The following is a 23,604-nucleotide window of genomic DNA, read 5'->3' on the forward strand; positions in this document are numbered from 1 at the left end:
CTTCCCCCTTTGCACAACACTTCTGCAGCGGAGCTGAACTCAAAGTGCAGAGTAACCATTTGGTTTGGAAAAGCAAGAGTAAAGTGTATAAAAATAATGTTTTTTATGCACTAACCTCACTAATCACTGCCAAATGGCACAAGAACAGTCCAGTCCACTCCCACAACTGTAGGGTGGGAGGGCGGGCAAGAGCATAACAATGGAGACAAGGCAAACTTTGCTGCTGGCAGCTCTCTTCAAGCCAGAAAAAAAAGTGAAAATTGCAGCCAGACAGAGCGATGCCTATGCCCAGCAGGAGAGAGTCTGTGGCGTAACCTCCAGAGCTGCTGACGTCTAAGAACCGGGTTCTGGTCTCAGCATCGGTAAACTGTGACTTAAAAAAAACAGAATGTAAATACATGACAATCGATTGTTACTAAAACAAGAGCAAGGAAACTAAATGAGGAAAGCCGATAATTTTTTTATCCTGACACTCATTGTGATGGCCGAGCAGGAGGAACCGTAAATGTGTTGGATGGCCAACCAGAAAGGAGCAATGAGTGAAAACCAATGAGAGGGAACCAAGCACCCTAAGGAGGGACAATTACAAACAACACACCAATCAATAGCACGCATTTGTGAACCCAAGAAAGAACAAACGGAAATCCATGGACATGCTCGAAGCCCAAAGAGGAGATACAGCCTGAGCGCTGCCAAGGCTCGACCAAAAAAGGGGCCACCAGATTTGGTGGGTGAATCATATACTCTGAGCCCCCATCACAATATAACATTAGGATAACAATAGTCATTGTTTGCTAAGAGAGGATTGGGATATTCATATTTTTTTCATTAAAGCCTGCCAAATGCCTCGCGCAGGACAGTATTAATCCTCGCTGTCTATAGGAGAGAAGTGTTTTCGTGTGCTTTTGGAATACCTGAGGATGAGAGCATAGCTGTCAAGTAGCCTGATGTCCACAGGAGTCGATGATGGTCCCACTGCCCCACCACCTCAGACCCCACCTGAAATTTATTCTGGGTAACACCTCAAGCAGGGGGAAAGGGGAAGTGGAAGAAAAAGAGAGACAGCCTCAGTTGATAGCGTTGAAGTTTTCTTCACTGCTGGTCAATGTGGTGTCTTCTCCTGGATTTGACTTTGCATAGGAGACACAATGGACAGGCATGCAACAAATTCTACTTGGTAAACTATAAACTTCTTTTAGTTCAAAAACAGATAATGAACGGCCTTTACCCTATTGACCCTAGGCTGTTGCTTCTCTCTTGTGTGTGATATTAATTTTTATTATACAGCATCTGCATAGGGAACAAAACCATAACACAGCATTTATACCTGACACTTACTAATTGTAACGTTTTAGCATATACTGGAATATTTAATTTTAATCACCTTGGTGCTGCAATTTAATGCCTTTGTTAAGTCACTCGAAAATTGTTTTGCAGTTTCTAAATAGAAGTTCCTAATAAGGATTGTGTCCAATTTGTGATGACTATGTTAATTAGAACATTCACATTTTAAATTCCAAAGCTACAAGAAACTTCCAATTTAATATACCTTCAAAATACTCTAAGGAAAATTGTCGTACCTTGTTTGTTCTTAATTATTTATATTATTGTTACCGCTAGACTGGAACGTGAATATTCTATCACAGACGTTTGTAGATAATGATAGGTTTCTTCAATTTAGGGTCGTCTTCCGTTGTTTTTGATTTTTGACAAAAACTCCCACGTTGCGCATGCGTTTGAAGATTCCCTGGATCCTATACAGGGCACTGACTAAAGAACGCTGAATATGCCTCTCAAACTCGAACAAATTCTAACAGAAAGCCATGCGAGAAAGAGAGACACTTGTTCCTTGCTTGAAGCTACAGTTGAAGTGCACAGTTCCTTCTCGGAACGGGCATCTCGAGCTCAGTGCTGCTCACGTGACATGAAACACTAGACCGCCAACCTGAGTTTGGTCGATCTCTTCCTGCACTGCCATTTTCCATACATGAGTCCTTAATACATTTCAAGAATTGTTTTAAAAAGAGTTTCGTCACTGAATATCTTTTTTTCCAACGTGGATACTTGATCCATTTCCTTAAATGTTTGTTCATTTTTACGGCTAGGCTCTCAGTGAGAGTGGTTGCTGCAATAGTCTAGACAATAGCAATCGTGATCTCCAGTGATGATACCTTGTATTTGCTGTTGATAGTTTGTTTATTGTTTTGTGTGATTTAATGAAAGTGAAACATCTGTACCAGGAGCTGACCTCTGTGGCCTCTAAAAGGTACACTGGCACCACTTGCTGGTATCCTCTAAATGCCAGGCAGGTCATTTTAATCTGCTGTAACCCCCAAAGCTTGAGGAGGCAAACAAGATCAGTCAGATACATTTGCCTATGGAAGATGATAGCAAGGTGTGTGACCCCATACACACAAACATGTTTCACAAAACCTCATGCTCCTATATGATAAACAAGGAAGAACTTAGAGGGTAACTGTTACAGGCGATAGAGGGGTGCCCTCAGGCCTGACACATATTAAATGGGTCTCTGCAAGACTAGAGCTCCTTTTTTTACCCAGTGAATCTTGTAGCTCAGAAAAATGAACTTTGCTGAAGAGCATGTTCTCAAGTGGTATACATGTTAAAAAAAAGTAAAACAAGAATACAAATTATAGAATTTAAATGTGGCATTGTGGAAATACCATGCTTCAATAAACAGCTTTATGCACTTAAGAAGAGAGAAATTTGACAAGTTTTAGATTAATGCTGCAGGATTTATTCAGTTAGGAGGTAAAACACAACTTGTTTACCCTGTTAAGCCTCAAGTCTCTTGTGCTTATGAAGAAGATGGATTGGTCATATATTCTACTGTAAAGGAACCATTGATTTGGTTCACTTTTTAGGTTTAATATTTTTTGCATTTGTTAGCACTCCATTTCTAATGCAGTTAGTGAGTACATTTACGGTGGATTTTTATTGTTATACATTGTTATTTGTCAGAAAAGTGCTAGCGCACCATTCAAAAAGGATTTACCCATTCCAGAGCATGTGTATAAAAGTTGGAATACACATTTTTTCAGAGTGTCAGTTTTGCAGCATAAAGCATGGTAAAAATATTTATCATACATTTACTCTCCTTACTACTGTAACCGTACTGGGCCTTCTATGATCTGCAGTGTTTCCTTTTACCACAGAGGCAATAATCTTCTGATGAATTTTTCTCTGTTGATTGGAGGAGTGGAAATTAGGGTGACCAAACTCCATGTTAGCTGTCCAATGAGGACCATTATTGACAGCCAACTCACACATTAGAGATCAAATTTAGATACACCACTCTCAGGACCCTGCTGCAGAAATAAAGAATAGCAACAGCAAGACCCAACCTCCTTAAGTGCAGTTAGGATAATACAGTCTAAAAGCTCTGTAACTGCAATGAAAAAAAAAGTAACACCTGATGTTCTGTCAGAGTGTGATACTTCTCGGACAGATGATTAATTAATTTGGCTATTGTATTAAAAATTCAAAATTCATTGCCACAAGTAATTTCTTGAGAAGTTCAGTTAAGCATATCACAGCTTGTATAACAATGCCAAATATTTAAACAGGCTCTCTTGGATGGTTATAATCAGAATCAACTACAGGTTTACAAAGTCCTCCCACCATTAATGCAGAAGGATAGCTCGGTGTCTCATAGCTCAGGTATGCATATGAGTGATCTGTTGAATGCTATGTTTCACTTTCCTCAATGCCATCAAACTGTTTGGTGAACGTGCATTTTAGAAATATTTGTAATATGACATAACAGGTCCTACAAAGATGGAAAAAGGGTTCAGATTTCAAGTCCAATAAGGGCGAGTCCATTAGTATACACAAAGAAATAAAGGCATGAAAAAATGGAAATGGTTCGGCAAAGAAGATTAAGTCAATTAGCTACTGACTGTAGCATCAACCAGGGAGTCCAAAAGCAAAAGATAGTTAAAAAATCTATCTGTTCAGCATACGGGTCTCGGGTAGGAAAAATCTGAATGGTGTTGTCTCTCCTTTGGGGTTTCTTCTTTTATAAAGTTTTTAAGATTGTCCCAGTGAGGTGGCATCACACCACCATCGAAAGACTATCACATGTCTATATTTGCATAGTGCCGACCAGGACACTTGCAACAGTAGGAAGTTTTCCCATGTTAGACATGAGAAATGAAAGATTTGTAAGTCCACACAGGCCTAACACTGGTGGAAAATATATACAATTTGCATTCTAAAGTAACAGCTGCAATCCTGTATCAAAGGAATATTTTACTGTGAAGGTTGAAGAAATATTCAGGAATGTTGGGGTGTACATATGTTCAGGACAAGTGAAGCAACTTTTCAGCAGTAGAAAATGATCCATTGTATTACGACATGGGAAAGGTCAGCATTAGAAAAAAGCATTTTGTAAAGTCCTTTAAATTAGCACCACACATTTATATGAAATGAGTTCTAAACCAACATCAGCTATAACAAAATTAAATCAATTAAAATAAAGACTATACAGAACTTTCACAAATCAATCAATAGCTAACGTTAGAAACCCCCTACTACCATAATTTTTCTCAACATTCATATAAGTGCATATTTTTCTAAATTCATATTACAAAAACCATTTTTATATTTTAATAAACAATTGAAGCACTTGTATTACTGTGCAATGGTTCAAGCTTTTACTACATTTCTACACATTTTTGCACCAACTTTTCTAACTGGTGCATTCTCAGCAGAAAGCAGAAAGCAATTGAAACACTAGTCCCCCTCACTTTGCATCAAAGTTCGATCAGTATACATTAATAGGCAACATGAGCATTAGAATGTTATTAGTGCTTCTTCCTTTTTATGCATTAGTATTGTCTTGTATATATGTTTTCTTCATCTTCACGTTTTAAAGCACACTTTTACGGTGCTTCTACTACTCTTGTCTCATTTTCATGTGTCACTGTGTCTAGCGGGTACAAAGTGTACTTTAAGTTTTTTGTCGTTTAGTTTAAAAATTTGTCTCATGGTTTTCTATTTTTATAATTGTGCTGCATCATCAATATAAACCTATTGAAAGCCTTCCTATGACACACATGAAGGGAAGAAACTGATTATTTTGGCCTATATAAGTATCTGTCACTTTCAAACCTTGTCTCCAACTGTACACAGTCTCATGAATTAAACTCATTCAAAATAACTTGGCCTGCTCATTTTTATTTCTGTTAATCTAGGTTATTGGTTCTATAATGTACATCGAATTCTCCAGCAATGATAAAATGTTCATCACTGGAATTAGCATGACTCCTGAAGTGTTTTCAGCCTTTGTTGTCTGTTTTTAGTTTCAACTTAAAGCATCAAACCACCCAGCAATGAGGGTTAGCAGAGCAAACCACAGACTGCAAACTAGAGAGTAACTGTAAAATTTGAAGACACGCCTTCAAACGGAATAATCTGGTTAAACATTGCCTTGCGGTGTCCAAAGTAGGATATTCTGTAGGTACCAGGGTCACTGGAGTTTGTGATGTGCCATTCAACCGTAGCATTGCTGTGACCTCCACTTCCTTTAAGCCAGTAAAATCTGGTGATGAAACAAAATCATTAGAATATCCACATCAACACTAACATCTGCATACAGATTAGTACATTTTTATATTGTACCACAACTATTTCAGAAGTTTCACCCGTTTTTGTAATCCTTAGATTCAATCTTATATATCTATGAAAATTCTAGATTCCAGATTTAAAGAAAAATATACATTTGTAAAACATTCACAGTTTTTTACCCACATAGATAATATCCTCTATCTCTTCGCCTACACCTAAAAAGAATTGCTTCCCGTATACAGTGCATGTATTAGATGAAGAATATAATGTATAATGAATGAATGCAGTTTTCAAATGTAAAATACTCCATTATGAATTGCAATACAAACACTCTCTAGGAGGTGGAAAGAGGTCAGACCCGGGACCAGGGTTCAATTCCCGACGCGGCAGGGTCTTGAGCTCAAATGTCCATGGACTCGATAATTCTCGCTTCGGTGCCTGACCTAATCATGGGTTCACATTCTGCAACTCTGGGCATTAAGCTTGCTTAATCTCCACAACGGCCCCCCGCGGCGGGATGCCTGGCTTTCACCTTGGGGATGCCCTGTAGGGGCTATCTCACAGGGAAAAGCCAGGACGGGTTCCCAAGGCAAGCGCGGAGATACCCCTTTGGGGGTCGATTCAGGCGCTATATAAGAAACATAATAATAATAATAATAAAGTACCATTAGTTTAGAGAGTAAAACTCAATCGGTGGAGACAAAGCTGATCAATGTTTGTTTTACAGAATTGATAACAATATATTTTGTGCTGTAAAGCCAGGCATGATAAAACATAATCAGCATCAATGTCATTTAGGGGTTTTAAGGAAAATCATTTATGACTCTTGGTATTCCCCGTATTACCCCATAAAGAATCCTTGTGATTCCTGACTCAAAGGTCAAAAAGCTCTCAGGCCATATTTGTTTTTTGTAGTTCCCATGCTTTGTGCCCATTCCTAGTCGTTCAACAACAAAGAGGAAGTTATGGAAGAAGATGTGGTCTATTGGCTAGTGCTGCCAGCTTTGGAACATGGCAAACCATGTATGAACCCTGACTTTGGCTCAACATCCTGTGATTCTGGGCAATTAATTTAAACTCCCTGTACCTAAACAAGAGAAAAACATGTAACATAATCTGGTACTGTTGTAAATGTGCTCTAATGCCACTGGACAAAGGTTTTTGCTATAAAAAAATTACAAAAACCAAAGAGGTTGTTAAGAGTCTAAAACCAGGTGTGAGGGTCCCAACTACTTTCAATTTTCCTTGAACCTCAGAAGATTCTTATTGAATGTTGAGAGGCTAAGAGAATGGTGAGAGTTATCCCTCTCGGCAAATCACAAGAGGAAAAATAAAAACTTTCTTGGCTGGTGTGCCACAGAGAGAATAGCGACCAAAGTCATGTGCGACTTAAAGGTAAGGTCTGTTTCTTCAGCTGACGGAGTGGCAGCAACCCTAAATTTAGCTCCTGTGGGAAGCCCGGAAACAGAATGTACTCACACATACCCAGGCATGTGAATAAGAGAGGAAACTAGGTATATCTATATTCATTTGGAGAATGCTAAAATGTAGGCCGAACTTCTCACTTGCTATCATTCTGAGTACTAGGTATATCTATATTCATTTGGAGAATGCTAAAATGTAGGCCGAACTTTCACTTGCTATCATTCTGAGTAGCTGTACAACTGAGGTGAGAAGACCATTTTATATATCTATACTACTATTATAAAGAGAGAACTGTGTCCTTTGAGCCAGGTAAACTCGAAAAGTACACCACCAATCCAAACTCCCAAGACATCTTTGAAAACCTCAGGGCAAGCAGAAGGACATAGGCTATATAAAAATAAAAAATATACGTTCTTTAAAAAATTTAGGAATAAAAAAAAAGTAGCCCCTTGCAAGTAGCGCCGGCCCGACGTGCGTGATGACATCGGGAGCGTGGGGAGGAGCGGCGTTCAGGAGCAAGAGGAAGAGCGGCCGACATGAGCACGGGGAGGAGCTGCGGACAGGCGGGGAGGAGCGGCGAGCAGACAAGCGGTGAGGAGCGGCGAGAAGTGGAGGAGCAATGGAGCGGTAAACTCAGCAGCGTGGGGAGGAGCGGTGGATGAGGTAAGTGAAGCAGCCGCGGGTGCGCACCAAGGGACGGGCGGAGGGCATGAACACTGAGTGCTCAAAAACCTTTTTCCTGAAAGTCGGGACGTCGGGGGAAACAAAGCGTGGGCAGAAGCGGCCAGGACCTACGACGGGCGGGGGCCATGAACACTGAGTGATCAGAAAGCCTTTTCCACAAAGTCTGGACGTCGGGGGAAACAAAGTGTGGGCAGAAGCGGCCAGGACCTACGACGGGCGGGGGCCATGGACACTGAGTGCTCAGAAAGCCTTTTCCACAAAGTCGGGACGTCGGGGAAAACAAAGCGTGGGCAGAAGCGGCCAGGACCAACAAAACAGCCGCTCTGCTGCGCCTCTCCTGCTGCGATGCTGCCCCCAGCCCCTTCTGCCCCGGGCAACGCCGGGGCGGGCTGCTAGTATATATATAGTATATATATATATATATATATATATATATATATATATATATATATATATATATATATATATATATATATTACCTACTGGCGGTCGCCAGTAGGTATATATAGTTAGGATTTTTTCTCTATGGGATTTTTGAAAATTCTATGTCTAATAACTTTGGCGTGTGTTGACGGAATTGGCTGAAATTTTCAGGAAAATGGAACATTTTGTTTCTGAGCAGCCCCTGACAATTTGGGGGGGTTTCATCAAGGAGGGGCCGAGAAAAAAGGGGGGTCCCAAAACGCGTTTTTCCCATGTTAATTTCCATAGGGCGGTTGGCCTCACTTTTAGCTCGAACGGCTGAATGGATTTGCACGAAACTTGGCAAAATTGTAGGGACTGTTAGCCCGATGTGCCTTTGCTAGGTCTCAATATATGTGCTCCAGTGGATTTTGGGTAATTTAGGTTCAAAAAAAGATATATATCTGGGCGGAGCCTAACCACACATCTGATCTGATTGGCTGTCAGCACTTCATCCAAGAAGTGTTGGCAGCCATCTTGGGACCAATATACATGATAGCACCTCATTAAAAAGCATTGTAGTTAATAGAGGGTTTTAGGACTTTAGTTACATTATAAATCATTTGTTGATGGTACCATACTCGTTTTAGGAATTGTGGTGGGTTCTAAGGTGATTTTACCATGTGAAAAAACCTTCTGCTGTGATATCATGAATATTGTTTGAAAGAAAACTAATATCTCATGATTTACCTACAGTGGTTTGGAAGGGGATCTATAAGTTAAACTGAAAGCATATTTTCTGTAAATTCACATTATCTTTCTCAGTCATGTGAAAATGAAGTCTGACATTCTCAGTAAAACATGTACATCCAACAAGGACAGAGACTGTCAGTTGATTCCTTTGTGTTCTACTGCAGCCTCCTAGAGTGTTCTAAAGAACAACTAGAGCGCTAACAGTCCTACTTATTACAAAGGTATGGCACACCTGAAGCCATCTTGATTGGAATAAAGTGGTAACTCTTAAAACATTTAATTTAAAAAGAAACAGCATGAGGGGCTATATTTTGCCATAGAAAGTATGATTAGTGCTGCAGAATGAAAAATTAGGGCACATTTTGAGTGACTTCTCAAATCCTTTTCTATTTCATTAAAACATTCTGACATGCAGTCTCCCAAAATGGCCACCAGAGACAAAAGAGCCCAAATGTAGCCCAAATATCACCCAGATGTAGCCCAAGTATAGCCCGATGACAGAATGTCCCAGAGTGTTCTAAAGAACAACTAGAGCGCTAACAGTCCTACTTATTGCAAAGGTATGGCACACCTGAAGCCATCTTGATTGGAATAAAGTGGTAACTCTTAAAACATTTAATTTAAAAAGAAACAACATGAGGGGGTATATTTTGCCATAGAAAGTATGATTAGTGCTGCAGAATGAAAAATTAGGGCACATTTTGAGTGACTTCTCAAATCCTTTTCTATTTCATTAAAACATTCTGACATGCAGTCTCCCAAAATATCCACCAGAGACAAAAGAGCCCAAATGTAGCCCAAATATCACCCAGATGTAGCCCAAGTATAGCCCAATGACAGAATGTCCCAGAGTGTTCCTAGAGCGCTAACAGTCCTACTTATTACAAAGGTATAGCACACCTGGAGCCATCGTGATGGGAATAAAGTGGTAACTCTTAAAACATTTAATTTAAAAAGGAACAAAATGAGGGGGTATATTATGCAATAGAAGGTATTATTAGTGCTGCAGAAAGAAAAATTAGGGCACATTTTGAGTGACTTTTCAAATCCTCTTCTATTTCATTAAAAAATTCTGACATGCAGTCTCCCAAAATGGCCACCAGAGACAAAAGAGCCCAAATGTAGCCCAAATATCACCCAGATGTAGCCCAAGTATAGCCCAATGACAGAATGTCCCAGAGTGTTCTAAAGAACAACTAGAGCGCGAACAGTCCTACTTATTACAAAGGTATGGCACACCTGAAGCCATCTTGATTGGAATAAAGTGGTAACTCTTAAAACATTTAATTTAAAAAGAAACAAAATGAGGGGGTATATTTTGCCATATGAATTATGATTAGTGCTGCAGAAAGAAAAATTAGGGCACATTTTGAGTGACTTCTCAAACCCTCTTCAATTTCATTAAAAAATTCTGACATACAGTCTCCCAAGATGGCCACCAGAGACAAAAGAGCCTAAATGTAGCCCAAATATCACCCAGATGTACCCCAAGTATAGCCCAATGACAGAATGTCCCAGAGTGTTCTAAAGAACAACTAGAGCGCTAACAGTCTTACTTATGACAAAAGTATGGCACACCAGAAGCCATCTTGATTGGAATGAAGTGGTAAGTCTGAAAACACTCAATTTAAAAAGGAACAACATGAGGGGGTTAATTTTGCCATAGAAAGTATGATTAGTGCTTCAGAAAGAAAAATTAGGGATCATTTTGAGTGACTTCTCAAATCCTCTTCTATTTCATTAAAAAAATTCTGACATGCAGACTGAAACATGCACTTTGAATACCAGCAGCAGACGTCCCTGGTGAGCAGTAGCTTTACTACAGTGATCTAATGTGCAACTAGAGTGCTAACATTCAGAATTTATGGCAAATGTGTGACACATCTGAATGCCTTCTTGATGGAACCAAAGTAAACAAGCATTGAAAATGCAATAGATCTCGCCCTCGTTTAAGTTAAAGCCATTCTGTTTGTAATGAGGTGGCTTTTAACTTTGCTTTTATTAGTGTTTTTTCAACTTTAATGTAAATAACATGCATCTGTATGCATATAAGTATATGTATGCATGCATTTATGTTTGTATTTATATAGATATACAGATGATATATGTTTATATATGTATGTATATATATATATTCACTGAAAAAACCATAGGCTATAGACCATATATAGTTAGGTATTAGCATTTACAAAACCTTGAAAATGCACTGAAAAAAACATAGGTTATAGACCATATATAGTTAGGAATTAGCATTTACAAAACCTTGAAAATTCACTGAAAAAACCATAGGTTATAGACCATATATAGTTAGGAATTCGCATTTACAAAACCTTATTTTACTCACACAAAACCATTGAAATTCCATATATAGTTAGTTGCACTAACTATATATCGCGCACCCGCAATCCACTGCTGATGATGTCACATATTACATCATTCATGACATGGTCAGTGACATCACTGATGACATCACTGATGACATCTCAAATGACATCACTGATGACATCACTGATGACAACATCCAGTGACTGTATGTTTCTGTAAAGTTAAAATATGTCTTACATATTGAAGAATGAGTGGATGTATAAGTGTCTGGATGAAGGATTTAGTAGGTGCATGACTGACTGTATGAGTGAGTGATTAAATGTGTCTCACTGAGTGCATGGGTTAGTGACTAAACTGTCTTAATTTGTGCATCATTATGTCTGTTGTTCTGTAAACTGTTGCATGTGTTGATAAGTAGCTATATGAGTAACTATATGGGTTATTGATTGGTTGCCCAAGTATTTGTTTGGGAGACTGAGTGTGTGTGTGGGTGGCTGGGAGGTGTATGACTCTGTGCATAGATGTGTGAGCAGTTGATTCACTAGATGTATGGTTTCAAAAGTGCATGTGGAAACAGCTGAATGGGCGGTTGACTGTGTGCATGAGTGTATTGGTGAGTGAATGGATAGCTCAGTGCTACATGTCAAAGTAAGTACATATGTAAAACACAGCACATGTGAGAGTTGACATATATAAATAACTGTGCATAAGAGCCAGTGAATGTGTGAGTGGCTGTATGGATCATTGTGAACTTGTATCAGGGATTGTATAAGAGAGTAAATATGTGTTAGAATAAATAAAGTTTGTATAACTGTATAGTTGAGGAAATGGAGGTGTGATTGATTCTTTGCATGACTGACTAGGTGTGTGAGTAACTCCATGGATGAGTGACAGTCTGTGAGTGTCTGTTTACACTGATTGTATATAAGGTTATATTAGAGTCTGAAGAGGTTCATCGTATTATCACATGAATGATATCATCAGTGATGTGATCAGTAATGTCAAATGAGATGTCATCAGTGATATCATTTGAGATGTCATCAGTGATGTCATTTGAGATGTCATCAGTGATGTCACTGACCATGTCATGAATGATGTAATATGTGACATCATCAGCAGTGGATTGCGGGTGCGCGATATATAGTTAGTGCAACTAACTATATATGGAATTTCAATGGTTTTGTGTGAGTAAAATAAGGTTTTGTAAATGCGAATTCCTAACTATATATGGTCTATAACCTATGGTTTTTTCAGTGAATTATATATATAGATAGATATATATATATATATATATATATAGATATATATAGATATATATAGATATATATAAATATAAATTAGGAAATTGACCAGATATAAATGAAAAGAAGCTTAAAATAGACCTCCTTAGTATCTTCCAGCACAGGCTTTACCTAAGATTCTTATATACGAAAGTAGAGGCACTGTCATTTCCTCAATTATTTAAGAATGAGCCGCTAACCAAAGCAGATAAGTGCTACTTTCAAACAAATTCATTGGTCCACCTTATATTGCTAAAACTATGGAATAAATATGTAGTGAAACAACTAAACTATCTTAAGTTTAATGTGACATTATAGTTAGGTGAAAATGGCAATTAAGATATACAATTTTAAACTCAAAAAGCAATGAAATTCACCAAGTATATTAAGCCAAAGTAATTATAACTGGCACCCTAGCCATGCTCAGTGAGGTCATCAATTATGTCATTTGAGATGTCATCAGTGATGGTTTCAGTGATTTAAAAGAACATCATGGTAAAAGTAATATGTGAGGTCATAAGAAGTCCATGATAAGGGTGCATGTTATAGGTATTTTAGTTAATTTATAACTAGTGAATTTCAGAGTTTTTCGCAGTTTAAAATGTTACATTTTTACAAACAACTTCACCTAACTCTAACATTAATGTAACCTTGAGTTTTTTTGTGAGTTTCTGAGGTTTCTTTTCAAAGTAAAGTAAGATATTAGTATACCTAACTATCACATCACTTTGACCTTTGAATTTTTCACTGAATTACTAGGGTTTTCTTATCTAAAGTAAGATATTATTGCCATACTCAACACCCCCCTAGCAACCACCCACCAGCCGCACACAGCCTTTGGCTGTGCATTATGTGGGGTAGGCCGCAGGGCTGGCCTGAAGCCATGCCCCCACCCAAGCCACTCAGGCAGACAACTCACTACAGACACCCGTTCCAAATTCTATTTTTTTTATTCTATCCCTGCTCTTGTGGTAGTTACGCAGACCCCTTGTGCTCTTGCAAGATTTTCTCAAAGGCACAGGGGGCTGTGCTGAATCTTGCAAGGGTCTTGTGGGATTGAAGGGCCAGTCAAAAAGTTATTTTTTTAATTTGACACCAGGGGGCGTCTTTATGAGCCACCCTCACAAGTGCTTGGGCCAATAGTATCTCTACACTTCCTATCTCAAATCCTTAAATAGTAAAAAATGTCTGAATGTGGAGACTGAGTCTTGTTGTGGTGGCTGCAACATTTCTGTTTGTGTTGCAACCAGCCAATCGGACTGGTGCTCCCGCAAATGGCTGATAACAAAAAAAGTCCTCTTAGCTAATTGGTTCGCTATAGTTTTTGATTTCGAGTGACAGGGAGCATTCTGGGAACCGGATCATCCAGATATCTTAAATTTCGAACCTTAATTAATCAAAAACTACTGGACGGATTTACATCAAATCACTTTTATGCAAGGAGCTGATGGTGATATTATTGAGAAAGTTTTGTGCAGGTTTGTCAAACAGCACCAAAGGTATTAGCACAACAAAAAATGTTCTTCCTATGATAAGTCTGTCCTAATTATATCAACACAGTGGCAAATTGCACTATGTAAAACACACACACACACACACACATATATATATATATGGCATGTGAACAAGGGCTCTGGGAGCCCGAAACGCGTTATGCACTCTCGCACAACTTGAGCAAATAAAAGAAGAAACTTAACATCTGGTCCTGTGGGCTGTCTCCTGGTTTTTCGTGTCTGGATGCAAGGAGTTTGTCGAGGATATATATATATATATATATATATATATTCACTGAAAAAGCAAAGGTTAAAGTAACGTTATAGTTAGATGAATTAGTAAGTAACAACATTAACGTTTGAACTAAAAAAACACAGAAACTCACCAGTTATAGTTAGCGGAGCTAACTATAAATGTGCTCCCGCCTTGTACTGCTTATGACCTCAATATTACATACTCATGACGTTCTATGACATCATTTATGACATCACTGATGACATCTCAAATTACCTTATTGATGACATCACTGATGATATCATCATTTGAGTGTGTTAGGTAGAGAAGTAATATGGTAGTTACCCACCTCTATTGAAATTATTAAAAAATCTAACAATCTAATTTTGTTCTTCCTGTGTCTATCTAATGGGTGTAAGTGTTTACAAAATGCATGTGCTCTTAATGCATCATAGGTGTTTAGAGGTGTTGAAAACATTATAAATCTTTGTACTGAAGAGTAACTTTGTATGCAGGTGACAGTTCAGCATGTTCCACAAAAGATTTTTTGGCTCTGCAGAAAAAGTTTCCAACAGGGCAAAGATTCTACATACCGCATATTAAGTACTGTTAGCAGCCTTGAGTTATTAGACAGAATCGTCTCAGAATGACAATTTCTAAATAACATACCACGTACTAACCTATGCACATATGCTTGTCTTGCTTTAGAATGTCGGTTATCTGCAAAGTTGGCACCACAGTATAAAGGCTGCAGGTAAAAGGATCTTTAGCACCTTCAGACCTTGGTTATTTTAGGTGAATAGTCGCTCTTTGGACGAGTATTGCATAGAGTGTACACTTTTCTTAGTAGATACTTTTTAATACTCTGTGGTGTATTTATCATGAGAGTTTCACTGCCTGCAAACAGTGTGGTACAGATTAAACTCTCTTCATAGAGAAAACAGTGTTAACAGTACCCACGTTTCTACTCATATCCACTTCCTATCTCAATGTAGGTATAGTGCCTGTCAGGGGTTTGACACAGGTAAAGACTGTGTGTAGTAGGACATTAGTTATGTAACAGGGCTTGGGTGTGTGGAGGAACCTGGTTTTCCCTGAACAGCTGTATACAGATTGAACACAATATGTTGTACAGGTTACTGTTTTATCTGTGGTTCATAGTCAACAGGAACTCTGCTACCCATGAAGTGTATGGTATAGGGTAACTGTTACACATAACACAAGCTTGCTTCACCTATGGGAGTTGTGTGTATAATGGAAGTAATGATGCTTCATATTATTTTCATGTATTTTGCACTTACTTTCATAGGTATAATTACTATACCCGTTTATAGAGCAATGTGTAACAAAGAGGTTTGGATGACGCCATCAGTGATGTCATCAAATATGTCATTAGAGATGTCATCAGTAATGCCATAAATGGCATCATAGAACCTGTCACAAGTGATGTACTATGTGAGGTCATAAGCAGTGCAAGATGGGGGACAAGTTATAGTTAGATCTGCTAACAATAACTGGTGAATTTCTGTGTTTTATTTAGTTCAAAACGTTAATGTTGTCACTGATATATTCACCTAACTAAAAAATTCTGAACTTTACTTTAACCTCTGTTTTCTTCAGTGAATTTATTGTTTTAAAAAAAATGTAAAGTAACTTTTTCTTACAATACGTAAAGCCATCCCACGGCCACGCACAGCCTTCAAGAGTATGTGGTTGGGGTTTTGTCCGCAGGGCCTAGCCACAGGCATTCATTAATCAACAAAACCTGCACAATATCTGATAGCATCTCTCAGGTATCACCTGCCTCCCTAATTAGTGAGGATATTTAAAGTATGCAACATTTCTGCAGTACTCACAGGGTGTTCTTATCTCCCTTCTAAAATCCTAACTGTGTCTGTGCCTCCACCAATTCAAAAAACACCCTCCCAACGTAAAGAGTGTTATGAAAAAATGTGTGAACGGTGGGAAGGGACCTCACAGAAATAACCACCAGGGAACTGCTGACAGGTACTCGTCAGTGTGTTCCACTTATCATCATCGACGCCGTCCCACCAAAAAATTAAATAAACGTGTAGGTAATGAGTGCAACTCAATAGTGAAAACAAACTACAAAAACCTACTACAACCCGACCCCTAGGCTAGAACACCAAGATACACTGTTCTAGCCCTCTAAAAACGAGCTAGGCACTCTGATGAACTTTATTCGCAGCTGGGTGTCTACCAATGTTTTCAAATAATGCTTTCAATGGGCAAGATGAATGAGCTGATTGACTGAAATGCCTTTTTAACTGTGAGGAGAGTTAGTCACTAAATGGCAAATGTAAAGCTTACATCAAGCCCCCAAGGTGAGCTTTTTTGCATAGCTATAACCTGTGTGCCACCAGGGAGGGAAGGGGAAGGCTCTCGGGGTGCTGAAGAGCAGATCAGTAAAGAAAGAGATGAATGGAAATACTTGAAGTATTCTAACCATGGTGATTACCCTTGGTGCATTCAATGCAAATATATTTAGCTCATCTGTGGCATTGCAGAAGGGGACCAAGCACATGCAGTTCAGCTTTGGTCCTGTTCCAGTAAGACCCTCCGGTTCAAACTGACAGGCCAAATTCCATCTGAATGGAAATACAAGAAACCCCAGACTGGTTTTGGCTTTATTGTGGCTCATCTGTGAGGTTCAGCTTCAATCTTTTAACACAGCAAACAAGGGGCCAACGTCTGGGCTTACCCACACCAATTAGGAAGACTCGCTTTCTAAGAGGAGTAGGATAGGCAATTAGGATCACCAGGAAGTGTAGAAGAAATCATGAATAGAAGTAGTAAATTAACATTATAATAGCATCATCACTAAGCTTTGCAGAGATTTTGGCAAATATGACAACAAGGCATGGCGTTTTGTCGAGGTTCAGGCAGCAGTCATCTCAATAAGCTTGACAATGAACTTCCTTGCCACCAACACACACATCTCAGTTTGAGGGCCATAGCAAACCAATTCATTTTAAACCAGGATCAGGATTACATATTGTGAATAAATATTTCAGAACAATGCTAATTGGTTCACTGCCAACTTTTGACCCTCTATATGTAACATATTACATAGTGTTCAAACTTTAGCTGCACTAACATTCACGGTAATATTTGAGATACCAAAATATGTGTTCCCTAGCAGTGTTTTTTGTGAATATTCCTAGAAGAATTGCATTTTAACATACGTAGTACAGCAGGTACAGGGGTTTGAGGGACCCCCTGAGCCTTAAATATCACAATCGATTACTGTTCTAGATGAGGCTTCTCAAAATATGCAGAAATGTAGGTAAATGGCATCAACCAATATTTACCTGCAGGCCCTGCATCCAAATCAAATACAAGAAGATACACCGTAAAGTCGATATAGACAATGTAATGTCGTTCTGGTACCATATATGAAGATCAACACTATTGGGGCAGAACATTTTCTTTATCATGCTGATGGATGTGTACCCTAGCTCTGAGTTACCCAACTTTAATGATGTAGGGATCCCTAATGCTGATTTTTGTTGACGACGATGAACACGGACAATGTATGTGTATATGACATCAGCCTGTCTCATGGATAGTGGTCTTTTTGGACCAGAAGGTGTGCCAAAAGCGGGGAAAGGCTACTGCCTTTGCCAGGAGATAAGTAGAATGAGCGGGTAGCCGCATCATACCACGTAGCGATCAGTAAAAGTGAACAGGTCCATTTTAACTATATAACTGGAGTGAGACCTACATGCTCACTCATTTAAAGTTCACCTGCGTAGTGCTTAACTCACCTGTGGCCTACATAGGTTTAGAGTGGAGTGCTGCACAATGTGCAGGTGCTTTACATGTGCTGGGTGTATGTCTACCTGTGTATGGTACAATACAGATTTAGGGCTAACTACAGGAGCATGAGCAGTAGAGGAATGCCACCCCAAACAGATTTGTGAATTATTTCAGTCCTGTAAGCTGGGTGGGACACACTGGAGGAAGGGAGAGCCAGGCTCTTCAGTACATTTCAAAGGATCCCCTTTATTTAATGTAAGTTCCCTGAGAAGGGGCCTGGACACATCCGGGTAAGGAGATAGGGCTAATAAGAGGATCATAAAGAGTAGACCGAAGTTCATGGGGTAACCTTGAGATACACACATCAGCGTGGCTAACATCCAGGTGTGAACCTCTGTTCACTCCCATGGCCTGTGTTGTAGGGTCATCAGATTTGGAGTCATTCCTGCTGTGACAAACTGCATTCTGGAGGACAGGCAGGGACAGGAAGAGAGGAGGGCAATTCAAAAGGAAGCAGACCTTCAACATAAACTTCAAAACAGCAGACTGTAAATCACATTTGGTGTCTGGGAAAGGACTATACGAAGGGGAGCTCAAGACCCCTCCAATTTCCAGCTATCAAGTAGCCACAGGCTGCATGAGGAGAAGCTATGCAAAGCTTTTACATGCGACCAGGACGGGGACCAAGGTCTGCCAGTCTCCCCCTGGATGAGGGACTTGAAGATCACCTGCCCCTTGAGCCTGGAGAACCAGTGTCTGCCTGCTTGAAAAGACCTGTGTGCCTGTGAGGAAGAGGAGAGCACTGGAGGGGGCGAGGTCCAGTGGGGGATCCTGTCCATTGGATCTCTGTAGTGAAGAGAGATGAGGCAGCTGCTGCACTTATCGGGTTGTTGCCTGTGTGTAGGAAAAAATCGACGTCTCCTGTATGCCAGAGGAGAGCTGCCGTGAAGTGAGTCATCGCCTGTGTAAAGATTGGAAGTCAGCAACCAGCTGTATACCAGGTGGGCCACCATGAAGAGCGCTGTAATGCCAATCAGTACATAGCCCGGATGTGGAGCTAAGTTGGCGACTCCGTATGCCAGGTGGGGTCGCATGAACAGTGGTGTTGTGCTGATCGGCCATAGCTCATGTGGGGAGCTAAGTTGGCGACCCCATATGCCAGTAGGTAGGGATGCCGTGAAGATTGTTGTTGTGCAAATCAGGCCATAGCCAGTGTACAAAGTGGAGACAGTGACCCCGTATGCTAGGGGGTCACCAGGACAAGGCAAGGAAGGTGGTCCGGTCGAGGCTGTTGTGAGGAGGAAGACACCATTGTGACCCAAACAACCCAATCCCTGACTGAGGACCAGCACCAGGAGCATTGCAATCCTCCACACCTGTGGGAAGAACCAAAGACTTTTACCAAATATAGGAGGAGCGTCAAGGACCACCTCAGCAGCTGTCTCCACAGGACAGCATCTGAGGCAGCCAAGGAAACCTGACCGACTGATGGCCTTTCTGGAGCTTGTTTGAGGAACATAATGAGGACAGAAATTGCAGCTTCAATGACCCAGCATAGGAGCTGCACTCAGAGACTCTAATCACTCAGATTCTGCTAGTGCAGTTAAGACTGATTTTCAGGCAAGACAATCCCAGCAGAATGTCCTTGCCATATAGCATTTCAGCACTGGAACACTTTTGGCTTTAGTAAGAGCCGATGTGGACACCCGAGACACACAAATGACACACAATTAATGGACGGAATGTAGATCAATTCAAAACATTCACCTCCAGTCAAGAGAGTTGGGTTAAATCCATCATTCTTTTGCTCACCATGCCACCCTAGTTTAGACCTAGCCACATACAAATCAGTCTTGACCCTGTGCCTGGGGCTTAACCTGAATGTCACCTACAATAAATGGGGAATGACATCTACCACTAGTGAGAGGGGAGTAGGACTCAGGGATCAAGCTACAAAACACTAGAGCCCTGACTTGTGTGTATTGTTTGTAAATGCTGTATTTTATTTTGGGTTCAATATAAATACTCCTTTTTTAATAAAAATGTAAGTATTTGACTAGACAGTAATATATTGGTACGTCTGACCATATTTTGGATTGCGAGTCTGTGTTTACTATCCTATGTCTACCTTCCTGCCACCCGAGAATCCTTGGACTGCTTTACCCGCACTACCACTGAGAGTCATGTGCCGAAGGAATACTATGCCCAGTTGCTCATGATCCATAGTCAGTCATGCCCAGGACATCAAGAGTAAATGGCTTCGTCCTGCACGATTGGGCCCATTAGCTCCTATTTGCCTGATGCCCTTTGAACGTGGTTCTGACCAATGCTAACACTTCCGATATATAAATTAATGACATTTTATCAGTATATTCATACTTTTCTTTGTAGAGGATACCATTATTCTGAAAGTTGCTTAGTGCAATGCACTATGGCCATGATTGCAAGTTAGAAGCAATTTGCTGCATACATTCTTAGCAGCTGATATTAGCGGATGAATTCTCCACTTAGATATAAACGTATTACAAGGTATCACCCTTAGAATGGATAATACAGTATTGACACAAAATTAAGTTGCAGGACTATGCATGAGCAATTGGTAAATGGGAGTACAGCCTTTCGTCAGGGCTGGGGTACAGAAAGTGGAGCCAGGAGGGCATGGAAGGGAGAGAGAAAAATAGTTTTGGCACACCCTTGCCGAATAAAAATATTGACTGGGACTGGAGGACGAGGCATATCTGCTGGTGCAGCCAAAGCCTCATCCAATTTTATCGGTTGGAATTTCTAGTGGTAAAATCGGGTCAGATATCCAGTATCTGGGCCAAGTGAATGTAGGAGCACCAGGCCACTTTCTAAATCAATGAAATAAAAATTAATGGTCAGACATAACGATGTTGCAGTGAGAAATGTAATGTCTTAAATGTTTACAAATCACATGTTAATCCATGTGTTTATGTGTAGCTATACCCCTATAAAGAAGCAACATTTTATATAACCAAAGTATAACCATTAACTTATAGCATATTCTTGTTACCCAAATGTGCATTCTTAGGCATACTTGTGAGTAGGCCTCGGCTGCCCAAAAGCCTTTCAGTGTTATCAATGTTTATTTCAAAATGTGCTTTCATGTTGTCCTTCTTGTTGCAGAAGCAGGATAGCCTTCACTAGTTTGAAGAGTAGCTCCCACCACTCCCCTTTGACCAGTAACTCCCCAGAACCTGCCCCCCTCCCCCAATTACACTTGAGCACTTTCATGCTCTAGATCCCATCAACTTAGAGTTAATTATGCATCAGGTTAAGTCTGGCTCACCAAAAGACCCCGCCCCCGCTCGTCCTTCTCCCAGTCATCCATCACATCTCACCCGCCATTCTGGACCTACTCAACACCTCCATCTACACTGGTACTGTCCCACCCCCCTGGAAGCAAGCCATGGTCAAAGCCCTTTTAAAAAAATCAAACTTAGATCAGAACAACCCCTCCAACTACCGACCCAACTCCCTACTGCCCTGGCTCAGTAAACTCCTAGAAAAACATGTCAACGCTGTATTGAAAAACTTTCTGGAGTTAAACACAAGACTGGACCCATCCCAGATGGGTTTTTGCCCCCTCCATGGGACTGAAATGGCCCTGGTTGCAGTGACAGAAGAGGACAGAAGGATCCTGGACAATGGAGGCTCGACAGCCATCATTCTCCTTGACCTAAGTGCCGCCTTCGACACTGTAAACCACAACATCCTACTACACCGACTCAGCAGGATAGGAATCTCTGGAATGGCAATCACCTGCCTCAGGTCCTTTCTCTCTGATCGCTCCTTCCAGGTATTTGAGAAGGAACACACCTCCTCAGCAAACCTCTGAACTGTGGGGTACCACAGGGCTCCTCTCTAAGCCCCACCCTTTTTAATGTTTACATGAGCCCACTGGCTGAAGTCGTCCCCCTCTTCGGAGTAAAAAACTCTTTTGCCTCTTACCATCCTGAATTTCCCTTTGTCATCTTTAGATGCTTTATTTAGTTCAGGGAAGTTCCTTTGCGGAACTGAAACTGTCTTTGCTTTGCATGTTGCACCCTTTAACCGATTTGTGTTGCCACTCCCTGATATTGTATTTTTGGATTGATTAACGATATTAATTATACGCTTAACTGACCAATGACTTACTAAATGAATAAAACCTGTAACTTTGAGTAGCTTGTCAATAAATCATGGTTTGGAAAGCACCCTCTGTCGTTTTTGTGGAGCAAAATGGGTCTCGCTGTGATTTGTTGTACTGATTTTAGCTCCTTGAATACGCTTTCAGCTGATATCTAAGGGTCCATACAAGCAGTGGCGCCATCTGTTTGACCACTACACAAGAGGCCGCAGGTATAGAAAATGACACTATATCAATGATATCCACCCGTTATACTGTTCCACATGACTCGTAATCAGGCCCTTTGTGATAAGAATATTAGATATACATGTCTATATCTGGGGCACCCACTCCACCTCCTCTTCTCCTCAGTGAATGATTTCTCTCCCTGACTCCTATGTCAATCGATTAGGATTGGGAGGATTGTAATTCTTCATGTGCATATGTCTAGAGTAGGCCATTGATTCTCTCAGCTATCTTCATTGCTCTAGCTACTGTTAGTCGTGACTCACAACAGTACAGTTCTGTAGGGGAGGGGAGTTGGCCTAATGGCTAGGGCGGTTGACCTTGAATCTGGGGAACTGGGGGGCATATTACCAACAAGTAGCGATATTTATCGCTAAATAGGCTTAGCGACGATTTTTTTATCGCTGACCATCGCCGGAATTTATCGCTGAGATAACGTGCTATTAGCAAAGTTTATCTCCAAAGCGATCAATTTTCCGGCGATAGCGGCAAAATGCGTGAATATAGCTGAGAATACAGCGATATTCATACATTAGCGACGAAATGCTCTTAGCCATGTTATCCACCTCCCATTGGATAACATGGCTAAGAACTGGTCTGGGCAGATGTTAGTATTTGGGGATATTCGCGCTTAGCCCAAACATTTCCATCGCTACGCCTGCCTTGCTAATAGGCATTAGCGATGTTAGCGACTGTTTTCAGTCGCTAACAGTTTGGGTATGCCCACTTTGCATGTCATTAGCAATAAATATCGCTAACATGCAAAGCGGGCCCCAAACCGCTCGCTATCACCTAAAAGCTGTCGCTAACTGCTGTTAGAATTATCGCCGCTTAGCGGCCGAAAATGGCCGCTAAATTTGTGAAAATTCCCTATCGCAACCCTTGATATTTTGCCCCTGGGTTCCAGTCTCGGTAATGACGCTGAACATCCTGTGATCCTGGGTAAATCACTTAATCTCCCTGTGCATCACAAAAATGAATGTTTCCTCATGTAATGCAACTGGTACTATGTAAAGCGCTCTGATACTCGAGTCGGGTCAACTTCGCACTCTGTAAAATAAAAAATAAAATTCATATATATATATATATATATATATATTGAAGCATTTGTGCCACTCTTTTATTCCTACATTTATAAAATATTCATGCCACAGGCAATCAATGATTCGCTGGTCACTACAGGTTGCACAGTGCTTGCTGACTGTCGTAAATATGGCGCCCATTATCAGCAAGGAAAAACAGACATTCTGCTGAACTGCATTA

General features: G+C 40.4%; 1 protein-coding gene across 2 annotated transcripts in view; it reads right to left on the reverse strand.

Annotated features, from left to right (window-relative positions):
• Positions 1-1,257: 1,257 nt before the first annotated feature.
• The window catches only part of LOC147668982 (putative neutral ceramidase C), a 101,458-nt gene continuing 79,111 nt past the window's right edge, over positions 1,258-23,604 (reverse strand). The window contains exons 8-9 of one of the 2 annotated variants that reach the window (XR_015303760.1): positions 3,288-5,563; positions 1,258-3,251 (exon numbers count right to left, since the gene is read on the reverse strand). Coding sequence is in view for 1 of the 2 variants with exons in the window: in XM_086948311.1 (XP_086804437.1) it covers positions 5,389-5,563 (175 nt within the window). In the remaining variant the exon portion in view is untranslated. Of the gene's footprint in view, positions 5,564-23,604 lie in introns of both variants that reach the window. The other variant, XM_086948311.1, reaches the window with a different exon arrangement.

This window comes from Lissotriton vulgaris, unplaced genomic scaffold (genome assembly GCF_964263255.1).
Source record: "Lissotriton vulgaris unplaced genomic scaffold, aLisVul1.2 SCAFFOLD_2003, whole genome shotgun sequence".
Taxonomy (NCBI): Eukaryota; Metazoa; Chordata; class Amphibia; order Caudata; family Salamandridae; genus Lissotriton; species Lissotriton vulgaris.